Source organism: Lemur catta, chromosome 15 (assembly GCF_020740605.2).
Source record: "Lemur catta isolate mLemCat1 chromosome 15, mLemCat1.pri, whole genome shotgun sequence".
Classification (NCBI taxonomy): Eukaryota; Metazoa; Chordata; class Mammalia; order Primates; family Lemuridae; genus Lemur; species Lemur catta.
The window spans coordinates 54,073,061-54,095,272 of record NC_059142.1 but is presented as its reverse complement, the minus strand read 5'-3'; the positions used below and the strand labels follow the sequence as shown (position 1 = coordinate 54,095,272).

Sequence of the window (22,212 nt, the reverse complement as noted above, 5' to 3'; positions counted from 1 at the left end):
CTGCATCTACTGAACACTTACTACTGCAAGGCCTTGTGCTGAGTATAAAACAAATACCTCATCTTCAAAATCCTATCAAGTATTACAGAAATCTCTTCATTTTATAGATAAGGAGTCACAAGTCAAAAGTACAGGAAATGAAAGTGATTTGGTCAAGGTCACCCAGGAGGTTGTGGGTCTGGAAAGTGGATAAGCCTGTCTTTTGGCCACTCTGCCATACTGCCTCCATGCACACTGATGCTCACCTATAATCCCTGTGCCAATTCCATAACAAAATGGGATGGCGTTACAACAATGCTTTCCACTGACAAAATCAAACAAGCTCTTTGCAATACTGTTTGAGTTAGAAATTAAAGGGAAAGGACCTTAGAGATTAGAAGTCACAAGAGGTTCAGACCATGAGAGATTCAGATCTCTCATTTTAGACAAGAAATTGGAAGTATTAGTTGGTGGCATAACCAATAGAAGCTTCCAAGTCTTCACTTACAGTTTCCACTCTGCTAACCTAGTCATACAACAGAAAGTTCAGACACTTTATAGGATATTTTCTTTCTTTCTTTCTTTCTTTCTTTTTTTTTTTTTTTTTGAGACAGAGTCTCACTCTGTTGCCTGGGCTACAGTGCCGTGGTTTCAGCCTAGCTCACAGCAACCTCAAACTCCTGGACTCAAGCAATCCTCCTGCCTCAGGCTCCCAAGTAGCTGGGACTACAGGCATGCGCCACCACGCCCGGCTAATTTTTCCTATATATTGTTAGTTGTCCAGGTAATTTCTTTCTATTTTTAGTAGAGACGGGGTCTCGCTCTTGCTCAGGCTGGTATTGAACTCCTGAGCTCAAATGATCCTCCTATCTCGGCCTCCCAGAGTGCTAGGATTATAGGCGTGAGCCACTGCGCCTGGCCAGATATTTTCAACTTAGTTGAGAGGTGAGACTTTTATGAATAATATGCCAGGTTATATAATACGCAACAGGTACAAAGTTGCATGTTGCAGACTGGCTGTATTATACCTCCAAGATCAATGAAGGTGGAGATACTTAAGGTAACCTTCATGGGGGATGGTGACAATGAACTGGAGAGAAAGAAAGGTGAAAGACAATCAAGGTGTACATGCTTAGCTGGGTGTGGTGGCACGTGCCTGTAGTCCCAGCTACTCGGGAGGCTGAGGCAGGAGGATAACTTGAGTCTAGGAGTTGGAGGTTACAGTGAGCTATGATGATGCCACTGCACTCTAGATGTACTGGGAAAAGACTTGACACTGAGCATGGTTTATTTGAGAGAGACTGAGGAAGGAGTCCCGGTCAGAATAGAAAGTTGCCCACGGAGAATAGGAAGGAAAAAGGCTGGCTAGACAAGTCTGTGAAGTGCCTTAATAGCCAGGCAGAAAAACTGAGAGTTTGTGTATTAGGAACTAGGTGACTAGGGCAGATTTGTGAGGGGACCTCTGATTTAATGAAAGGTAAGAATATTATTCTGAATATACTACAAAGTCATGGTTTTACAAAACATTGCTATAAATACTTTTAGGTCATTTTGGAATTATACCCCATATTAAAAGGCAGCACAGGAAAGAAAACATGTGCTAATATAATTTGTGACATGTTTCTTTTAAATTCCAATCAAATAAGCCTCCTCGCTTATCTAATTACAGACCTGAATTTCACAACCATCAACAGATATGTTTCCATTCTAGAAACAGCACTGATTATTGGTTAAATTACATGAACCAAAAGTTGAGAACATAAACATAGCAGCTGAACACAAATACTTTGCTCTCTTCCAAAAATTCCCTAAAACTACAATAAACAAATTTTTCAAAAGTACAAATCCATAAAGTCAAGGAGATTGGAACTGGAGCTGACAGGAGATGAAATAAGAGACATCTATATTTTGGCAGCTGGAAAGCAAATAAACAAGTGATGATTTTTTTGGGAGCCAAGAGAAAGCAAACATCTAATTGCAGGCAAGGAGGCAACAAGAATCAGGCAGAGGCCGGGCGTGGTGGCTCACGCCTGTAATCCTAGCACTCTGGGAGGCTGAGGTGGGTGGATGGCTCGAGGTCAGGAGTTCGAGATCAGCCTGAGCAAGAGCGAGACCCCGTCTCTACTAAAAATAGAAACAAATTATCTGGCCAACTAAAATATATATATAGAAAAAATTAGCCGGGCATGGTGGTGCATGCCTGTAGTCCCAGCTACTCGGGAGGCTGAGGCAGGAGGATTGCTTAAGCCCAGGAGTTTGAGGTTGCTGTGAGCTAGGCTGATGCCATGGCACTCACTCTAGCCCGGGCAACACAGCGAGACCCTGTCTCAAAAAAAAAAAAAAAAAAAAAAGAATCAGGCAGAGTAAAATCCTAGACTCCGCAGGAGCTTAAGATGAGAAGATATCAGACAGGTTTGGCTCAAAGTGTGTGACTAAGTTACAGTTAGAAACACTCATTAGAAGGCTGTCACCTCCTTGCAAAGAATGTGTGCACTCATTACAAAGCCTAGTAAATTGAGAGAAAAGCGTTTTATTAAAAAATTTTCACTGTAGGGTTGTGCAGCATCTGCTTTGATGGGTTCGTATAAACCTATGCCCAGACCTTTAGTTTCTGGTAAGAAACAAACTGAGCTGAAGTAGCTAAAGCCATCTACAAATACATGAAAAATAATGTAAATAAATAAGGGGAAAACACAATTAAATTTTAAAATCCAACTACTGGAATGAATCTGTCTGTCTCTATTATGTCTATATAGTCAACATGGACCAAAATATGTCTATTTTTATTATGCAGCAGCAAAGCTGAAAATAGCACACCAGTTCTAAGCTCAAAAGAATGTCTCATTCTATGTGGTTTTTACCTGGTTGGAGTTTACTGGGATGATGCTGTGTTCCGGCTCCAGGCAGGGGAGGAGGGCTTACCCCTGCAGGCCCAGCTCCCTGGGCTGGGCTCACACTGGTTAGAGTCCCCGTAGGCAATGGCTGACCTCTCTTCAACAGCTGCTTCTGCTCTTGCTGGCGGAAGCGTGGAGGCACCTCGCGAGGCAGGTAACGGGATGCAGCTGGCTGCTGGCCACTGGCAGATGCACGCTTGCCATTGCTGCTGCTGGAGATAGTGCTGGTGGAAGGACTGGTACCGGCAGGTTGGGGCTGGCTTGAACAGGTCTTAGTAGGTTCTGGCACTAAAAGGAACAAAACAAAAAAGAACCCAAAACTTTAGTAACATTTCTTTAAAACCCAACCTAAACCAAGGAAACTGAAATAAACTGAGAAAAAAAAAAATGGCAATGTAGTGCTTTGGAGCTAGAACTGGACTAAAGTCTAGAGTTCTAGGTTTGAGACCGAGTTTTCCTACAAAGGACGTGTGATCTTGAGATCTTGTGCCTTAGTTTCCTCATCCAGAAAATGAAGGTGATAAAGATAGATTAGAGTAGTAGTGCTAACACCTGGCTTGCATCACAATCACCCAAAGGGCTTACTAAAGCCCAGACTCTTGGGCCCCACTTACAGACTTTCTGATTCAGGAGACTGGAGGGGGAGGAGAAACTGGGAATTTGCATTTCTGGCTAGTTTTGAGATGATGTTGATGCTGCTGGTCCTTGGACCACCCTGTGAGAACCACTGCTCTTGTTAAGTGTTTATAAAATTTATGGGATCTTCAGGTGTTCATGAATTTATATACATTTTGTTTTAATTCTGATGATAATATATGAAATATGTTCTGGTGCACTCTGATCGTCTGAACAATTAAAGCTGAATATAGTCATATGTCACATAATGACATTTCAGTCAATGATGGACTGCAGATGCCACGGTGGTCCCATGACATTATAATGAAGCTGAAAAATTCCTATCCACACACGTGGCCTTTTGGATCCTTGAGTGCAGCCTTTTGACTGAATCTAAATTTTATAGAACAGATCCTTTTAACAAAGGGACTTCATAGCCATCATAATGTCATAGGACAACATATTATTTAGGTATTTGTGGTGATGCTGGTGTAAACAAACCTATACCACTGCCAGTAATATAAAAGACTACATTACTGGTTTATGTATTTACTATACTATACTTTCTGTTATTTTAGAGTGTACTGCTTTTAGTTATATACAAAAAACTGTAAAATAGCCTCAGGCAGGTCAGGAGCCATTCTAGAAGAAGGCATTGTTATCATAGGAGATGACAGCTCCATGTTACCTCTCCGGGAGACCTTCCAGTGGGACAAGATGTGGAGGAGGTGGAAGACAGTGATATTGATGATCCTGACCCTGTGTAGGCCCAGGCTAATGTGTTTGTGTTTTAGTTTCTAACAAATAATTTAAAAAGTAAAAAACAACAACAACAACAAAAAACCTTATAGAGTAAGGATATAAGGAAAATATTTTTGTTTAGCTATACAATGTGTTTATCTTTTTAGGCTAAGTGTTATTACAAAAGAGTCAAAAAGTTAAAAAAATTAAAAAGCTTATAAAGTAAAATAGTTAATAGTAGGTTAAAGTTAACTTATTATTGAAGAAAGAAAATTGTTTTTTAATAAATTTAGTGTAGCCAAAGTATACAGTGTTTATAAAGTTTGAGCTGGCTTCTCAGAAATATGTTAAACATAAATGTAATTAACTATTTTCATAAAGTTTGCAAGTGAAACACACTGAGAAACCAGGAGTTGTGGCAGATCACAAGCTTTTTCAGGTGAGATTTTCCCTTACAGCTCTACACACTGAAGTACTAGCACATGGTTTCACAAACAGAAAAATGTCATTAAATATTTCTTTGTTTAATAAAAAGACCAAGGGCCCCTGGAATACCATGCAAACACAGATTGCTCAGTTTGCCCACATACTAGCTCTCACAGGAGTATTTCCCGCTGCCTGCAATGCTAATGCTATGGCTGGTGGTCTGCAGGTCATCCTGTACCCCAACGGAAGGGAAAAGGAGCCTTGCTCAGCAAAGCAAAGAGACAGAAGGAACCAGGAATTCTGACCCAGTTGAGCTGTACCTCTGGGTCTTTTATATGATGTAGTGATAAATCTTCTCTGGTGTAAGCCAGTACTTTTTGGATCCTTGGAACTGGCAGCCACCTAACATAATCTCAAATGGTAAGTGGAAGATCTCAAAATTTGGATCTATTCCAATACAGGTAAATGAAATGGGCACTTTTTGACTGCCATACACTCTTTTCGGATCTAAATTTCTACATCTATTACTGCCCCAAAAATTGGATATCAAAGCCATCTTTTTTTTTTTTTTAGACAGGGTCCTGCTCTGTTGCCTGAGCTAGAGTGCAGTGGCATCAGGCGTCATCATAGCTCACTGCAGCCTCAAACTCCTGGGCTCCAGCGATCCTCCCGCCTCAGCCTCCCAAAGTGCTGGGATTGCAGGCGTGACCACCGTGTCTGGCCTTAAAGAAATACTCATGTACGTCTTCTTCAAACAGACCTGAATCTAAGGACATCCTAAATGATAAAGACTCATACAGAAATCTATCTTTTTACGTACCAGTGTCTTCACACAGCAAGAGAACACAGGAAGGCAATGGGAATTTTAGCTTGATTTTGTTTATGGATCATCAACAAACCAAATGTTTTATTTTAAAAAATTAAGACTGCAGTAATTTGATAACTACATAGCTAATAAAACTCAGCAAGGTGGAAATTTTGGTTACTCTTTGCCGGACAACTTTTCACCTTCTTACAAAACGAGGGTGACATCTGCTGGTGAAAAGGTAGATGTTAACTCTACATAAGAAAGCAACAGTCTTTTAAAACATTTTTCTTTCCAAGAAATAATTTTCCGCTTTCAGCTAAAAATTTTTAGGTAGCATTGTTATAATAGGGCCAAATAGTTTATAAATTCCTACCATTGTTTTTCCAAACCAACGGGCTACAGTATGGACAGGAAATTCAGACTGTCCCTTTAGGGCTCTGAGGACTTTATTAGAAGGAGAACCTTTTCAAACTTTTATACTATTTAATATATTAGTCACCTCTCAGAGGCCAAGAGAGGAGGACTGTGCCACTGACCTGGCTCCTTAGCTCCCAGCTGGGCCCTCGGCCTCCTCAAACCCGTCCTCTTCCTCTTCCCTGGCGACTCTGCGCTGCTTGGCTGGTCTCTCTGACACTGGAGGCCCCCTGACATTCCTTCCTGCAACTATGCTATCCACACTTCCGTATTATTCCAACCTTCAGTCTGGTTTCCAGAAGGCTTGACACTGCCACACAGAGTCTCCGAAACAGTGAGGAGCTCAACTATCTACTTATGTGAGCCTAAGTCCCCACTGCTACTAAGAATTCCTCTTACTAATCTGATGTGGACTGCCAAAATTCCCTTGTAAGTGTTTAAAACTTTTCCTATTCTTTGAAACCCTGCTACCACCTCACTTCCTCTCTCAGCCTATGACCTGGACTTCTAGGTACTCATTCACCCAACAAATACCACGGCTTTCTACAGCCCAGCTGCACTTCTAGGCTGGGGCTGTCTCGGTGAACAAAAAAGAAATTCCCATTCATATGGAGCTCACATCTCAGCAGGGGAAACTTAAACGATAAACACTGTATAAGTAAGATACGGGTCACCAGAAGGTGCTAAGTGCTGTGAAAAAAGGAAAGCAGGGCAGGTAAATCAGGGATCCACCTGGCCTGCCGTTCTCTCCCCACCCCAGTGTGTCAGCACTCTCACCTCTCCACCTGGCCTCTCCGTATTTAGAAAAGACGTAATGAGTGCCGATTTTGTGCCAGGCACTGGGAATGCTGAGGAAAATAAATGGATACGGCCCCTGTCCTTATAGTTGCTAACATAGTAATAGATGGACATTAAATGATTCCACAAATACACAATCACAAATTGTGGTAAGCAAAATAAAACTAACAGTGGGAAAAGAGAACCTAATTTAGTTTGGAGACTCAAAAAGCTTCATGAGGAAGTGACAATAAAGCTGCCACAGGGTGTTGGTGTTGGCCAGGGGAAGTGCACGTGTGCGTGCGCTGTGCCTGCGGGCCCGTGCCCACCAGCCAAGGCAGTGCATGGGAAGGCCCTGATGTGGGAAAGAGCTTCTCACCTCCAGGGACTTGAACAAGGCTGGCAGGGCTGGAGCGAGTACCCGAGGGGCAGAGCTGTCTGACACGAGGCTGGGAAGGTAGGCACAGACCTTGTAAGGATTTTGGGTTGTATTACTTGGCCAGCAGCTGGGAGAGCACTCAGGGCTGGTGTACCGACACTCCACGGTGTTCCTGTCCTGGCTGTAGCACATGAGGAAGTGCGGAGCCTCCAGTTTTTCAGGGAGAAACTCTAGGGACAGTCTTCTATGATTGCAAACCCATGGATGGTCAAGTGGCTGTGACGGTCACTGGTTGTCTAAACTCAACAAGCACTTAAAACCTGTTGAGGCTCCCTGAGACCGTGTGCAAGTTCTAGAACCATGTGATCCTGTCTGGCACTACCTTCCCAGGGAAGGGAGACGGCATGGCAGCAGCCTCCTTGTTCAGCTCTGCAACTTGTGCAGGAACACAGCTTGGGAAAAGAAGTCTCCTACTAAGATCCACCTACTTTCTCAGCTGCGACTGAACACAGCAGGGAAGCATGGGGTACCCAAGTGTACTGAGCTGTTTCCATCTTATTTAATTACCCAAGTTATACTACCAAGATAGTCCTTTCTTTAAAAATTTATTTGGAAATATTTAAGATGTATAAAAAGGCATAAAGATCAAACAATCAACAAACCTCCACGTACCCAATCTCCAGCTTAAGAAATAAAATGTCGCCAAATCCACCAAAGCCCTGCCCATCTTCCCCTCCACGGCTGTATATTCTGCCTTCCCCTGGCAGAGATAATCACCACTTGGAAGGGTTATCATTCCTGTGCACGTCTCAGAGGTAGTGCCACAGCTAAGAGCATGGACTTAACTCAAACCTCAGCTGACACTTACTAGCTACGGGTCCTGGGTAAGTTACTTAATCTCTCCATCCCTCCATTGTGCCATCTGTGAAATGTGGGTAAGTGTGGGATAAAACAGAGCTACAAATCCCTTACTGAGAGGGTACTGAAAGGGTACTAAATGCTATTATTACATATGTAAAGAACAGTTTAGAGCAGTGTCTGGCACATGGTGCACAGTAAGTTTTATGTTATAATCCTCTCAGAAGAAACAGAAATGGTTTTTGTTTTTTAAATCGTGTTAAAGAACCACAGAGAATGAATTAAAGAAGGGGAGAAGGAAGGGAAAGCAGAGAGTCTTAAAGGAGCAACTGGAGTAATTTGGAAGAGATAATGACAATTGTACTCAGGATTGAGAATTAGATCTTAGTCTGGCTCTAAACTTCCCATCTTAATTTGGGTCTCAAACAGTTTGAAAAGTTAAGCGCTACATAAGTGTTAATGAATTACAAGAAAAATTACAAAGCAAGTAGTCAAAGTGGTCTTCTCCCCACCCCCACCCCACCCCACCCCCAGCGTAGGACTGAGGGAGGCCTGGCACAGCTTACCCAGCTCCGCTGCAAGGACAGCTGATGCCACAGCTCAGGCTCCCCCAGTTAGATGCTTGTGCGTGTGACCTGGCAGGCACCTGACCCTTGACAGCCGCAGTGGCACTGTGCTCTAGTCAACAGGGCCCGTGGGGGCCCTCCCAATTCTTCCCAGTGGTAGCTTTGCAGTGTCATTTCTGGAGGCCCAGCCTAAAGGCCTGCCCCCCTAGTCCTTTCAGTGATTTTATAATCACCCAGTTTCCCATATTTAAACTGACTTGGCTTAAAATAGCTACAGTGGTTTCTATATCCTTCAGCCAAAATCTGATTAAGAGCATAGATTTTTTTTTTAGGCAAGTAGTACATTTAAAGCTTTCAACCACCTAAACAACATCACAGTACGTGGTGTGAGTTACAACTGTTTCCTTCTAATACATTTACTGGTAAAGGGACTTACATAAACCCTCAAGTAGAATCTCATGGGCTACCACCATTGGCCTAAAGCGTACTGACAAGTAGGCATGCAATGGATTAGAAACATGTATTTTAAAAGTTACTTTTTATAGGTAAATGCTAACCTGGAGGGACATTTTACCTACACATTTTAACATGTCTTTCTGAAATTTGGATGTGCCTTACAAATGGTGTGTAAATTTAATATAGTTTCCTCATTCATGCTCCAACTCCATCAGTAAGACGTTACAATAATGTCTTATGAACGGTGTCATCTCAGAACTTAGTTTTGTATGATAAAGCACAGAACTTCTCTTATGCACTACACGATGACAAAAAAAGAAAAATGTTCAAAAATCCTGCATTAATTCTAGGCATTTCAGAATATATATTCAAAGATTGAGTTTCTTGACATTTTAAATTTACTCAAATATATGATTACTGTTCGCAAATGCGGCTACGTATAAGAGAACTATTCTCTTGTGCCAAAACAATCAGTGATTCTAAGGAATATTTTTGTTATTACAATTTCTTCTGCAACCTACACAGCAACAAATATTGGGGCAAGAAGTTGCTTTAGAATGATGAGATGCAAGCAGAAGATAGCTCTGAGTAAGGAGGGTCCATCTGTTGTGTTTATTAGTTGTCCCGGTGGGATACAAAGCTGTGGCCTTCTGTTTGTTCAGTTGAGGCTTCTGGCTGCTCTATCACCATGGCAACACTTGGAGCCCAGCTCAAAATGAGCACAAACTCATTAACTACAAACTACATTAACTTAGTGTCTGTTGCTAATGAGAAATGCTGTTTAGAGGTATTTTCTATTCTAATGTATTACAGTTACCTCTCTAAAAGGTATTAAATTAAATGCTACTCTCAATATAACAGACTAGATAACATAAAAGAAAGTAAAATTATTTTAATAATGATTACTAACAATAAGAATTATTTCATTAAAAGGTTACTGTGTTTTGGGCCTTGGACACTACTACTCTAAGAAAATGTATTGTTTATCCTATAGGCAAGTACTTCTAACTTCTTTTTAAGCAACAGCAGGCTGACTTAGAAGATCAAAATAGAAAATTTTGATAACAGCACATGTTCAAGCCAAGTAATCAATACAGCATTAATACACACTGGCTTTTCTATAATCTTCTCAATATGTAACATCAATTGCAATGCTCCCAAGTGAGGCTGACCCTGCATAAAATATTAAAGGTAAAGAAAATCCACTGAGTGAGCTTGTCAGTTCCCTCAACTCCTGACCATGTCCTCTATTCATGCTAAATCATCCTGAACTGAACAAGCTCTTAGAACAAACAGCAAATCCTAAATCTCATGAAACACAGGTTTAAGTTGAATTATGTCTCAAATGTGTTCGCCCAGGACATGTACACTGCCTTCTGTAGGACTGTGTGTGTGTTTTCTTTAATAAATTGATAAACTGTGAAATAGTAGTATAGTAAGACTTAGATCTATTTCCCCCCAAAAAGTGCAGAATCCTACAACCTGCCAGAAGAGGGAGCCCAAGTTAAATGACTCCAACATTTAGTAAGAAGGCTGGTGAGGGAGGAGAAAAATTGGCCCTACTTCAAATTGATTTTGAAAAGCCTTCTTATTCTCTTAGGAAAAAGAACATGACACCCCAACGATGCCCTGCATGGTGGGCCAGTCCCATCTCCCACTCAGGCCTCACCCCACCCCACTCTCCCCCTGCTGACTACTCACCTGCTTGCCAGCTTTTTCTTTGTTTAGTTCTGGGAAAATGCCACACTCCATCCTGCCACAGGGTCCTTGCAAATGCTGTTCCCTTTGTATGTGGGAGTTGCAAACCCTCTCTCTATCCTCCCTGGCCTGGTTAAGTACAGTTCATCCTTCAGATTCAGTTCAGGATCACCCAGGGATGCCTTAATTTCCAACCTAGTTCAGACTTCTTTGTTTATGATCTCATTAAACATTGTTCCTTTCCTTCATAGTAGCCATCTCGGTTAGTACAGATACATACATCATTGTGATAGACATCCACGTCCATTTCCCATAAGGCTCCAAGGTCCATTAGAGTGGGAAGAGTATTTTTTTTTTTTTATCATTTTCTGCCATAGCAACCAGCATAGTACCAAGCAAATAGTAAGTGCTCAATAAATATCTGCTGGATCAAATGATTAGCCCAGGTAGTTTTTAAGTTCTGCCTATTCTATCAATCAGCATTGCCTTTCCCTCTCCACCCCTACCCTTTACCCGGTCATCTGGAGTCTGATCATGCACTGGTTTAACCACACCCACTGCCTCTAGCCCGCTCTCCACACCAGCAGCTTAATTTATCTTCAGTCCTGCAGGTTCAGTCATCTTTCCAAAATATAAATCTTCCACTTAAAACTCTCCAATGGCTCCCTTTGGTCTAGAAGATCAAATCTACAGTCCTTAAGAGGAGTACAAGGACTCTATAAGCTAGCTTTCCACCCTCCCTAGTTTCAACTCCTTTTTCTGGTAGGATGGCCTGTTAAAGAGTGTGCAATCTTGATGGTCTGATTGAAGGGGTGTGGGATGCCTGGGATAAGGCACCCCTCCCTGCCCTTGGAAGAATGGCCCAGCTCCAGCCTGCATTTATTTCGTTTGTATCAGTATTTTCCTTTCCCAGTTTTCTCACTTATTTTACAAAACAGGTTATCTTTTCTTATAGATACATAAATATTTGATGAAAAGATGAACAAACTTAAACTCTTTCAGGTAGAAGGTGTGGGATAAATAAATAAATCACAATACCCAGAACATTTTATTGCATTCATTTGCTTTCATATTCATTTGCTTATCTATTTAGCTCCTCTTACTAAAACATCTCTTTGAGAAGAGAACTTATTTCTGCTGTCTGGTAGGTATTTACTAACTGTTTATTACATTAATTAATGAACTAACTAGCCAACTCTAGGTAGCAAAATGTGACTAATATTTAGCTGATTTATTAATGCAATACTTAGGTGTGTTAAAGGCCAGATACAATATGATATTTGAAGGTGTATGTTTTCTGATATTACTATACTACAAGTAACTGTGCAGAGAAAGAAGGGAAGTGATTGAGGAATGCAGACAACTAAGCTGCAGTGATGAGTCTTTCTGCCCAACTCCAGAGGCCGATTTAGTATCAGAAACCAATCTGGAATAAGAAAATAAATAACAATAAAAAATGGGCAAAAGATTTGAACAGACGGCAAATGAGCACATGAAACTAATGTGCAACATTAGTCACGTGGGAAATGCAAATTAAAATCATGAGATACCAACTACATAACTATTAGAATGGCTAAAATTATAAAGATGACCATGCCATGTGTTGGTGAGGATGTAGAATTGTGAAACAGTATAACCAATTTGGAAAACGGTTTTGCAGTTTCTTGGAAAATTAAACATATGCCTATGGTATGATATAACCATTCTACTCCTATGTATTTACCCAAGAGAAATGAAGGCATATATCCACACAAAGACTTATACATGAATGTTCTTAGAAGCTTAATTCATTATAGCTCAGAACTAGAAACAACTCAAATGTCCGTGAATAGGTGAACAGATAAGCAAATTGAGACGTACTCATACGAGGGAACAGTGCCCAGCAATAAAAAGGAACTAACTTCTAACACACACGACAGCACTGATGAATCTCAAAAGTACGTGCTGAGTCCAAGAAGCCAAAAGTGCACAGTGTATGATTCCATTCATATAATATTCTAGAAAATAAAAACTCTTTTGAAGTGACAGAAAGCAGATCAGTGTCTGCCTAGAGACAGACAGGGGGAGGAGACAGGGATTGGAAAGGCCAAGGAGGATACTTTCATGGACAATGGGTGTTGTCTTGATTGTGGGGATGGTTTCACAGGTGCATACATGCCAAAGCTTGTCAAATTGTTCTCTTTAACATATTAACTGCCATGTGAGTTGTACTTAACTCACGCTAGTTTTGAGCCTGGGGCTTCGTAAAGCATATGTGACTCATGTTTCTTTTCCTTGGGAGCCACATGAACAATTTTTCAAGTTGCATATAACTCATGCACAGAAAACAATAAAAAATAACAATTTTTTTTTTTTTTTTTTTTTGAGACAGAGTCTTGCTCTGTTGCCCGGGCTAGAGTGAGTGCCGTGGAGTCAGCCTAGCTCACAGCAACCTCAAACTCCTGGGCTCAAGCAATCCTTCTGCCTCAGCCTCCCGAGTAGCTGGGACTACAGGCATGCGCCACCATGCCCGGCTAATTTTTTTCTCTATATATATTTTAGTTGGCCAGATAATTTGTTTCTATTTTTAGTAGAGACGGGGTCTCGCTCTTGCTCAGGCTGGTCTCGAACTCCTGACCTCGAGCAATCCATCCGCCTCGGCCTCCCAGAGTGCTAGGATTACAGGTGTGAGCCACCGCGCCTGGCCTAAAAATAACAAATTTTTAATAAAATTGGAAAGGATCATTTTATCTTCGAAGTTTTTATTCTATTTTTGTAATAAAACACCGTGGCCCCAAGGAAAAACATTTTTTTTCTAGTGTGGCAGTCAATGTGTTAAAAATGTGCAGTTTATAGTGTATCGATTATGAATCAATAAAGCTATTTAAAAAACCACAAAGAAATGAAACCAATTTAGGTAAACAAATTATTTCTCAGAAAAACAAACTATCAGCTTCCTTTAGAGTTATAAATTGGTAACCTTCTCTAAACTTGGACATTGCCTTTATGTTCAAAGTCTTAGGGAAAAGTTACAACAAATGGAGATGGGTACTTTTACTTTATCTGAGACTCAACAGAAACACCCTCAGGAAGATGCTGTTAAAAGGACCTGTAAAAAAGCAGCACTGTGTGCTGTTTCACTGTTTAATGGGTTTACCTTCTTTCTTTTAAAATTCGATCAAGAAACTTATACATTCACATACCTGCTTAGAGTTTTTTTTGCAATAATTGTTTATTCTTTTTTTTGGTTTTGTTTTGAGACAGGGTCTTGCTCTGTTGCCTGGGCTAGAGTGCAGTGGCATCATCATAGCTCACTGCAACCTCAAACTCCTGGGACCAAGTGATCCTTGCCTTAGCCTTCTGAGTAGCTGGGACTACAGGTGTGTGCTACCACACCTGCCTAATTTTTCTTTTTTGTAGAGATGGGGGCGGTCTCACTATGTTGCCCAGGCTGGTCTTGAATTCTTGGCCTCAAGTGATCCTCCTGCCTTGGCCTCCAAAAGTACTGGGATTACAGGTGTGAGCCACAGTGCCCAGCCAATTTTTATTCTTTTAAATTGCCTATATATTTAAAAACATCTCATCATAATATACCTTCTTTTGCTCCCATGGAAAGGAAAAAAAATTAATACATTTTCTATATATTCCACTTGGGATTTAACAGTAAAATTAAATAATTACTTTAAACACAGAGCAAATGGCAAAAGAAAGACATATCTATTAATAATATTTAAAAACCTAAAAGATGCCATCCCCTAAAGAGTCTTCATATAATAAATCTCTTAGGAATTTCTTACAGTCTTATTTGAAAAGACCCTAAGTGTCTAAGATCCTTCCTAAAAGGAATGGTTATACTGACAATAGACACATAATACCTATGTCTCCAGTCCCATTATGTTGTTGTAGGAAAAATACATAACTGACAACCAGAAGATGAGGTTCCAGTTCTGCCACTGACTATAATACAAATCACTTAACCTATTTGGATCTCATTTCCTTATTCAACATAGAAACTGGATAATCACTCAGGACCCTTCAAGTGCTAAGATTTCATTACTTTTGTAAACAGGCAAATAAAATACCATATTTTATAAAATATATAGTGCTAAGCGTGCTAAATAGACTTTTAGCTGTTGTCATTAGGAATAACTTATACATTTAAAATGATATTTGGTTTGGGAACATGAATACATGTAAAATCCAGGATTCTGGCCAACTGTACTACACTGCATACACTACTCAGGAAAACACACATCTGATGGCTTTAAAAATACTAACTGCTGATTATTGTGTTGAGACCCCTAAATGAATGAGTAAACAGCAAGCAAGTGCCTCATCTAAACAGAGGTGTCACCTAGTTAGTGACATACAGAATTTAAGTTCCCACTTCCATTTGTTCATCTCTATGTTTGACTATGAAATTGGGAAGATATGCTATAAACCTCAATTCTTAATATTTTTCATTTATGTTGATAAAGAGCTTTATATGTCTAGAATGAGCCTTAATAGTAGTATAGCACACTGCATATAATTTGTGACTGCAAAACCTTTATCACTCAATATGAAAGGAAATGGTTTCAATTGACTTACATTAACAAAAGTACATAAAGGTTTTCTTAAAATTAACAATTACAAACTAACTGCATGGCAAAACTGAATACCTGATTGCAAAACTTAAATTATACTCCTTACAAGCAAGATTAGGATACTAATTAGGCTGGACACGGTGGCTCACACCTATAATCCCAGCACTTTGGGAGGCCGAGGCAGGAGGATTGCTTGAGCCCAGGAGTTGGAGATCAGCCTGGGTGACATAGTGAGATCCTGTCACTACAAAAAAATTTTAAAAATTAGCCAGGTGTGGTGGCAAGCGCCCATAGTCCCCGCTACTCAGGATGTTGAGCCAGGAGGATGGCTTCAGCCCAGGAGTTGGAGGCTGAAGTGAGCTATGATTATGCCACTGCATTCCAGCTTGGGTGACTGAGTAAGACCCTGTCTCTAAAAAAAGAAACCAAATCAAACAAAAGGATATTAATTAAATGTATGAATGTATAAAAGTATATAACTCAAAATCATAACTCAATAATCATAGGAATGTGAGCCATATTGGGTCATCAAGATATTTGCTTTCACACATATGATTAACTTTTGAGTTTTTTGTATAAAAACTTATCTATTTTATGAACTTTAAAAAAATCTGTTTAAAATCACTGAATTAAATTAACTTCATATTTATTAATGTTATAGTCCTTAAAAAACCCATTTAATTCATTAAAAAAAAACAGAAAGCAATAAGAAAATTTAGGCTCACAAAGTCATCATATCACATCAAGCTATCATGACCTGTGTCCAAATTAAGGGCAGTGCCCAAAATAAAGAAAAGTGATTACTGATTATGGAAGCAAAACCCGTGCTAGTCTAAAGCATTACACACTTAGACACCAGTTATTCCACAGGAGAGCTATTATGCACAAGGTAACAGTATTTTGCAACAGGATTATAGCTGATTCCACTGCCACCCCAATATGAGAGTATCTAGGGTCTCACTAAGGTATAACAGGTAATAGTATTCAGCTATCTCTATCTTTGGTCACCAAAGCTAAGACAGTGTTCAGTAGAATTTACAAAGGCATATTCTGTTTATGAATAGGCTCCCACAGAGGTTTTCAAATTGCTTAGCACAGCTCCAGGAGAAGCAGGATGAGGGAATGCTAAGTGGGCTGGGGAGTGGGAGGGACAGTGAGGAATCCATATAAATATATATTTAAGTATATGAATTCATAAAGAGATGCAGTCAAGGATGGTTAACAAAATGTTAATGAGTAAATACCTCAGGATAGAGACTTCAAGTAAACTTTGATTACTCTTTAGAGATCATGCTCAAATTATTTTCAATGAGAATAATTCATCACGAGGAAAAATAAGGAAGAGCTGACTACAACCCAAGATGAGAGGCAATGACAGAAAAAGATCCCAGGTATAGAAACATGCCCAGATTCCTCAGGAGGGGAGGACATCAATCCCACTGCAGGATTTGCATACTCAAAGGTACAGAGGGGAATCAAAGGGGAATTAGGAGGAAGAAACTGGTGAAAGGCAAGAGTGAATCACTATTTGAGTGAGAGTGTGTCTCCTAGCTGCAGACGTGCTCCCACCACGGCTCCTGCCAGCACATCAGGAGAGGATACAGGGTATGAATGTTGGCAGCATAGTGTTTCACACACTTACGCACTTGGCCTGAATCTTAAAAAATAGAAAATGATGGCAAAAAAGAAATAACAGGTCAGGATTTGAAAAGACAGCTAGGGACAAAATTTCTGTTTTAGTTAGAATTTTACAAAGCAGACTTTCTAGGAATCTAGTTTTCAAATTTGTGAGAGGAGGGTGGCAAAACATGCTATGTATTAGATTAAGTTATTCAAAAAAGATAAATTTCTAGTTAGATTCAGTTGTGCATTAGTCTTTTAAATAAAGATTCACAGCGCAAGTTCAATGGTTATAACCAGATGCAAAAAAATTTTAAGCATAATTAATGCTATAATGAAGATGATCTATCAAGAATGGTATAGACTAAATATTCTCTAGGAGAGGACAGAGGGTTATAATATATGTGTGTACAATATATTCTAAAGAGTTTTCAAGATGGTTAAAATAAAGGAGTTAAGTTTCAGTTATTGAGAAAATTATGTCAAATATAATGCTAAATAAGGAGGCATTTTATTAATATTAATACTACTATTTGAGTGGTGTGTAATATTGCAGAGCAAGGGAATTATAATTGATTTGGTCTAGTTTGAGTTAATTATCAAAACCAAAAACAATTCCACCTTCTTTCTACTATGTTAGCTGATTCAATATATAATCTAATTTATAACTATAGCCTCTCTTTTTTTTTTTTTTGAGACAGAGTCTCACTTTGTTGCCCGGGCTAGAGTGAGTGCCATGGCGTCAGCCTAGCTCACAGCAACCTCAAACTCCTGGGCTTAAGCGATCCTACTGCCTCAGCCTTCCCAGTAGCTGGGACTACAGGCATGTGCCACCATGCCCGGCTAGTTTTTTCTATATATATTTTTAGTTGTCTAGATAATTTATTTCTATTTTTAGTAGAGACAGGGTCTCGCTCTTGCTGGTCTCGAACTCCTGATCTCGAGCGATCCACCCGCCTCGGCCTCCCAGAGGGCTAGGATTACAGGCGTGAGCCACCACGCCTGGCCTGTAGCCTCTCTTTTAAGAGTATTCAACTCTTGGCCTCTCTCAATTTGCTAAACTTTCCTACATTTGACCAACTCAGGGCCCTGAGACTTTTGGAAGCTGTTTCATGACAAGAGTAGGTTTCCCCAGCTCCTAGTGACTCTGGAGTGGGTTGTCACATCCAGTCAGGCAGCCTGACCTGGTTCTGGAGTCAAAGCCACACCTGTTCCAAGCTCTGCTGCTCGCTAGCTCTGTGACCTTGGCTACTTTACTTTCCCTCTCTAAGCATTCCTTTCCGGATACAGCATTGTTTTGAAGCATGGTAGGTGCTGAGGCACAGGAGATGCTGGATAAACGTCTGTTGTGGGCCTTTTGGAAGCTATAAACATAGGACGTTTCTGGACACATCAGCCCTGCCATTCGCTAGCAGTGCAGTCTTGCGGGGGGTGTTCAGTAAACTTTCATAGCTTCAGTTTACTGAAGTTTACTTAGTACAGTTTACATAGCACAGTTTACTCTTTACTCTGTACGCTGGATATAACACCATCAACAATTATAAATAATAAATGTAAGGGTCTAGTACAGGGTTCGGCATGAAAGCAGTCACTAAGTGCCTGTCCTGATCTCAGGCCTGCTGACTCTGCGCATGGTGCGAGGAAGTGGGTAGGAGGGGACCGGGCAGATGGAGCCCTGCCCTTATGGACATACAAGGCTACAGCAGAGGAAACACATCAAAATGGCAGAATGTCAGAACAGTAAATCTAGTTTATGTGTGAACACTAATACTAGTACTATGATATATCTCATATATTCAGTCAGGCCCAGTCTGTATTATCTAACACAAATGTCCAGTCAGAAAGTCAGAACTGTTTGCCTCACAGGCAGTTAATTTTGATTTGAACCAGTAATAATGAAGAGTCTGAGAAAAATTTAAATCTTGATGCTGCTAATATTCATTAATAATTACCTAGCAGTACTGCTAGATTATTTACAATTCAAAAAACATGTTTTGTTTAGAAAGACATTAATTATCATTATTATGACCCATTCTAAGGGTGGTTATAGCTACTGATAAATTGTACTCAAAGGTGTAGTATTTTAAAGGCAGAAGGGGAAGATAAAAATCCAGTAGAGTTTGGAGCCAGCAATGAAAATACTCATTAGAACAGCAATAGAAGATAATAATTGTGTAAAGTGGCACGACAATGTAATGCATAATCACTATACAATAACAAGCAATTTGTTACTATTTGAGGAGAAAAAATTACAATGACAACAGACTATAGCTGGTATTGAATCAGACAGTAAAAATTTCTCAAAATGGGCCAGGCGCGGTGGCTCATGACTGTAACCCTAGCACTCTGGGAGGCCGAAGCGGGTGGATTGTTTGAGCTCAGGAGTTCGAGACCAGCCTGATCAAGAGCGAGACCCCGTTTCTACTAAAAATAGAAAGAAATTACACGGACAGCTAAAAACATATATATATAGAAAAAAATTAGCCGGGCATGGTGGTGCATGCCTGTAGTCCCAGCTACTCGGGAGGCTGAGGCAGGAGGATTGCTTGAGCCCAGGAGTTCGACGTTGCTGTGAGCTAGGCTGACGCCACGGGACTCCAGCCCAGGCAACAGAGTGAGACTCTGTCTCAAAAAAAAAAAAAAAATTTTTTTCTCAAAATGTTAAAAAAAGACAATTCAGACAATAATTCTATATTTTTAAATGACAATGATAAGAAACCACTATTATTCAGGATCATAAATTCAAGTATAACTATGTACCACAACCTTCCTGGACCCTTCTGAAAAAGTGTTACGCCGCCTTTGAATAGTGATATGTCATTAAATCCATCTCTTAATGTGACCCTAGTCCAGAGGCTCTGAGGCCCAGCGGCTCCCTCGAGTACTGTCTTTACCACTAACTGCCAAACCAAGAGCAAGTCACTCCACTCATGCTAGGAGCCTCATCTATAAACTAATCACCATCCCACTCAGGAAGTTCAAATGAGATAACATGTATAACCTTTACTTTGGAAACTATAAAATGCTAAAAAGTAGAGCATTAGGAGTGATACCTCCTGAGATAGCACTCTCACAGAAATTCTTTTTAGTCCACGTGTCTGCACACACAATTGTGTATATGCGATGGTCCAATGGAAAATAAAAACTTCAAAATAATAACAGTTATAGCAAACCTTTACTAAGCATCAATTATATGCCAGGCACTGAGCCACTTTCCTGCATGATCTCATTTAGTATTTTTTATTTTCTTTTATTTTAATTGACAAATAATAATTGCATTCATTTAGTCTTTGTAACAACTTTATGAGGCAGGATCTATCTACTACCTTTCTTATTTTAAATACGAGATACCTAAGGCTTAAAGAAGTGAAGTAACTGGCCCAAAATTAGACAGAGCTGGTGTATGTGACTCCTGAGTGTGTGTGCTTTCAGCCACTGGGAAACTGTGTATCAGGTACACAATGAAGAGACTTGGAGCTCATTCTGAATCTCCAGCACCTCACGGGGATGCCTGAGTTACACTGACAACAGCACGTGTTTCCATAAACACCCATAAGATAATGACAAGCAAATTATGGACTTGGAGGATAGAAAGAGAAACCTTTTACATATCAATAAGCAAAGAGGGAATACAGAAAGACTATACTTTTTATTATAAAGGAAAGTTGGCAATAAGAAATTGGAAGCTTAAAAAAATTCAGTATTCTTTGGTTATTCAAATTGAATCAACTTTATCAGTTTAATCTTTGGTGGAAATCAAACCAAAAGAAAATTAAAAAGCATTGTTTAGAAAGCTAATATAACACTCCTTAGGCATTTTTAGATTAACCAAATGCCAATGAGATGTAGATGTAAAACCAGTGATAAATGAAGAATTTCACAATGAATAATAAAAAGTAGACCCCAAGGCAGGCTTAGATTCTTTGTTTTTAAGCATCAATTTTAAAAAGGTCATCCTCATCATGACAAGTTTGGTATTGCCAGAAAATGTACCCCCCCAAATATAAATAAACTTACCTTTGGTTTTTTGATCAGCAGCCTGAAAAAAAAAATCAGAAACTCTTTAGGAATGATAATGTGTAGAATATACACATCTACGAAAGTTTAATAAGCAGACTTTTAATATTGGAAATTTTAAAAACACATTTTTGCCCAGTTAATTTACCATAATTTATTATTGGGAAAAATTTATAATTGTCTACATGATATTAATTACATGCCAATATTAATCTAAACTCAAAAAGATTCTATCTGCAAGCTAATTTGAGCTCTGTATTTTAATAGAGTCTAAAAGGCACACAGTTTAAACTACAAAATACATTACACTAGGCAAGAACAAAGAAAAATGGCATAACTTAGTATTTTAAATGCCATAAAATTCAAGCATGACTACAAGGTTTACAGTAGGACTTGTTATTTTTAATACTTAATAACAGGATCTATAAGAGAACATTTGCTGAAACTGCTAAACTTATTTCTAGCTTTTCTAATAAGATCAGTCGAATGGCCCTTGCTTCATTTCTTAGACTTAGTCATTCTGGACAGTCCGTTTTAAAGAACGGCATGGACATTTCTTTACCACCAGTAACTGAAATGCTGCTTTTTAAAAACACAGTTCCAATATTTCTAGTTCCTTAAGGAAGATGTTTTGCGACTGCCACCCTGGATTTCCTTTACCAGCACAATACCTATTATTCACTAATTGTAGATTTAGCATATGGATTTCAGAAGCAATCAGGTGAAATTCTGACAAGTAATGGCTGTGATAATGGAAGTGAGACACACAAGGACGAAGACGAGAAGCAGTAACTTTAGCCAAACCTTTTTCTGAGCACCTTCCTTCTTTTTCTTTTCTTCCTGCTTTTTCTTTTTCTTTTCTTCCATCAAACGTTCCTCTTCTTGTGTTTCTTGCTCTTTCTCCCTATTATATATAAGGAAAACTTGCATAAGTATAATGTCCATTTAAAATCCAAAAACGAAAACACATTAGCTGCAGAAAGTTTTAAGTCGGGCAGAGTTGTGTGCATGGGATGAGGGAAGCCACTCTGAGAGGGCTGGAAATGGCCATACCCCTCTGGCTCAGGCCCTAGCAGCACAGCAAGACGCCCTGCCTCCTTCAGTGGCTCAGCTGTCTCCTCATCCTGCCCACGTTTGTGGAGCACCAACCTGTATCATCAGGCATTGTGCTGGGGATGAGGGTACCAGACGGAGTAAGACACGGTTCCTACAGTCCAGCCGCAGACCAGTATTTCTCAAAGTGTTGTCCCAGGGACCACCCATCTCAGAATCATTGGGGGTGCCTATTAAAAATGTAGATTCCTAGGTTCCACCCAAGCCCAACCAAGTCAGAATCTTTGGGGGTGATTCTTAGGCACACTATACTTACATGTTTGTTTGATAAACCAATTGTTTCTTT

At 39.8% G+C, this 22,212-nt stretch overlaps 1 protein-coding gene across 8 annotated transcripts in view; it reads right to left on the bottom strand.

Moving 5' to 3' along the window:
• TNRC6C (trinucleotide repeat containing adaptor 6C) overlaps positions 1-21,911 on the bottom strand; it is an 85,474-nt gene extending 63,563 nt beyond the window's left edge. For 4 of the 8 annotated variants that reach the window (XM_045569553.1, XM_045569555.1, XM_045569554.1 and 1 more), the window contains exons 1-3: positions 21,618-21,911; positions 20,814-20,835; positions 2,841-3,161 (exon numbers count right to left, since the gene is read on the bottom strand). In XM_045569553.1, coding sequence (XP_045425509.1) covers positions 2,841-3,161; positions 20,814-20,835; positions 21,618-21,758 — 484 coding nt within the window. In that variant the 5' untranslated portion in view covers positions 21,759-21,911. The remainder of the gene's footprint in view (positions 1-2,840; positions 3,162-20,813; positions 20,836-21,617) is intronic. The other 4 variants (XM_045569549.1, XM_045569551.1, XM_045569550.1 and 1 more) reach the window with 2 other exon arrangements.
• Positions 21,912-22,212: the final 301 nt, after the last annotated feature.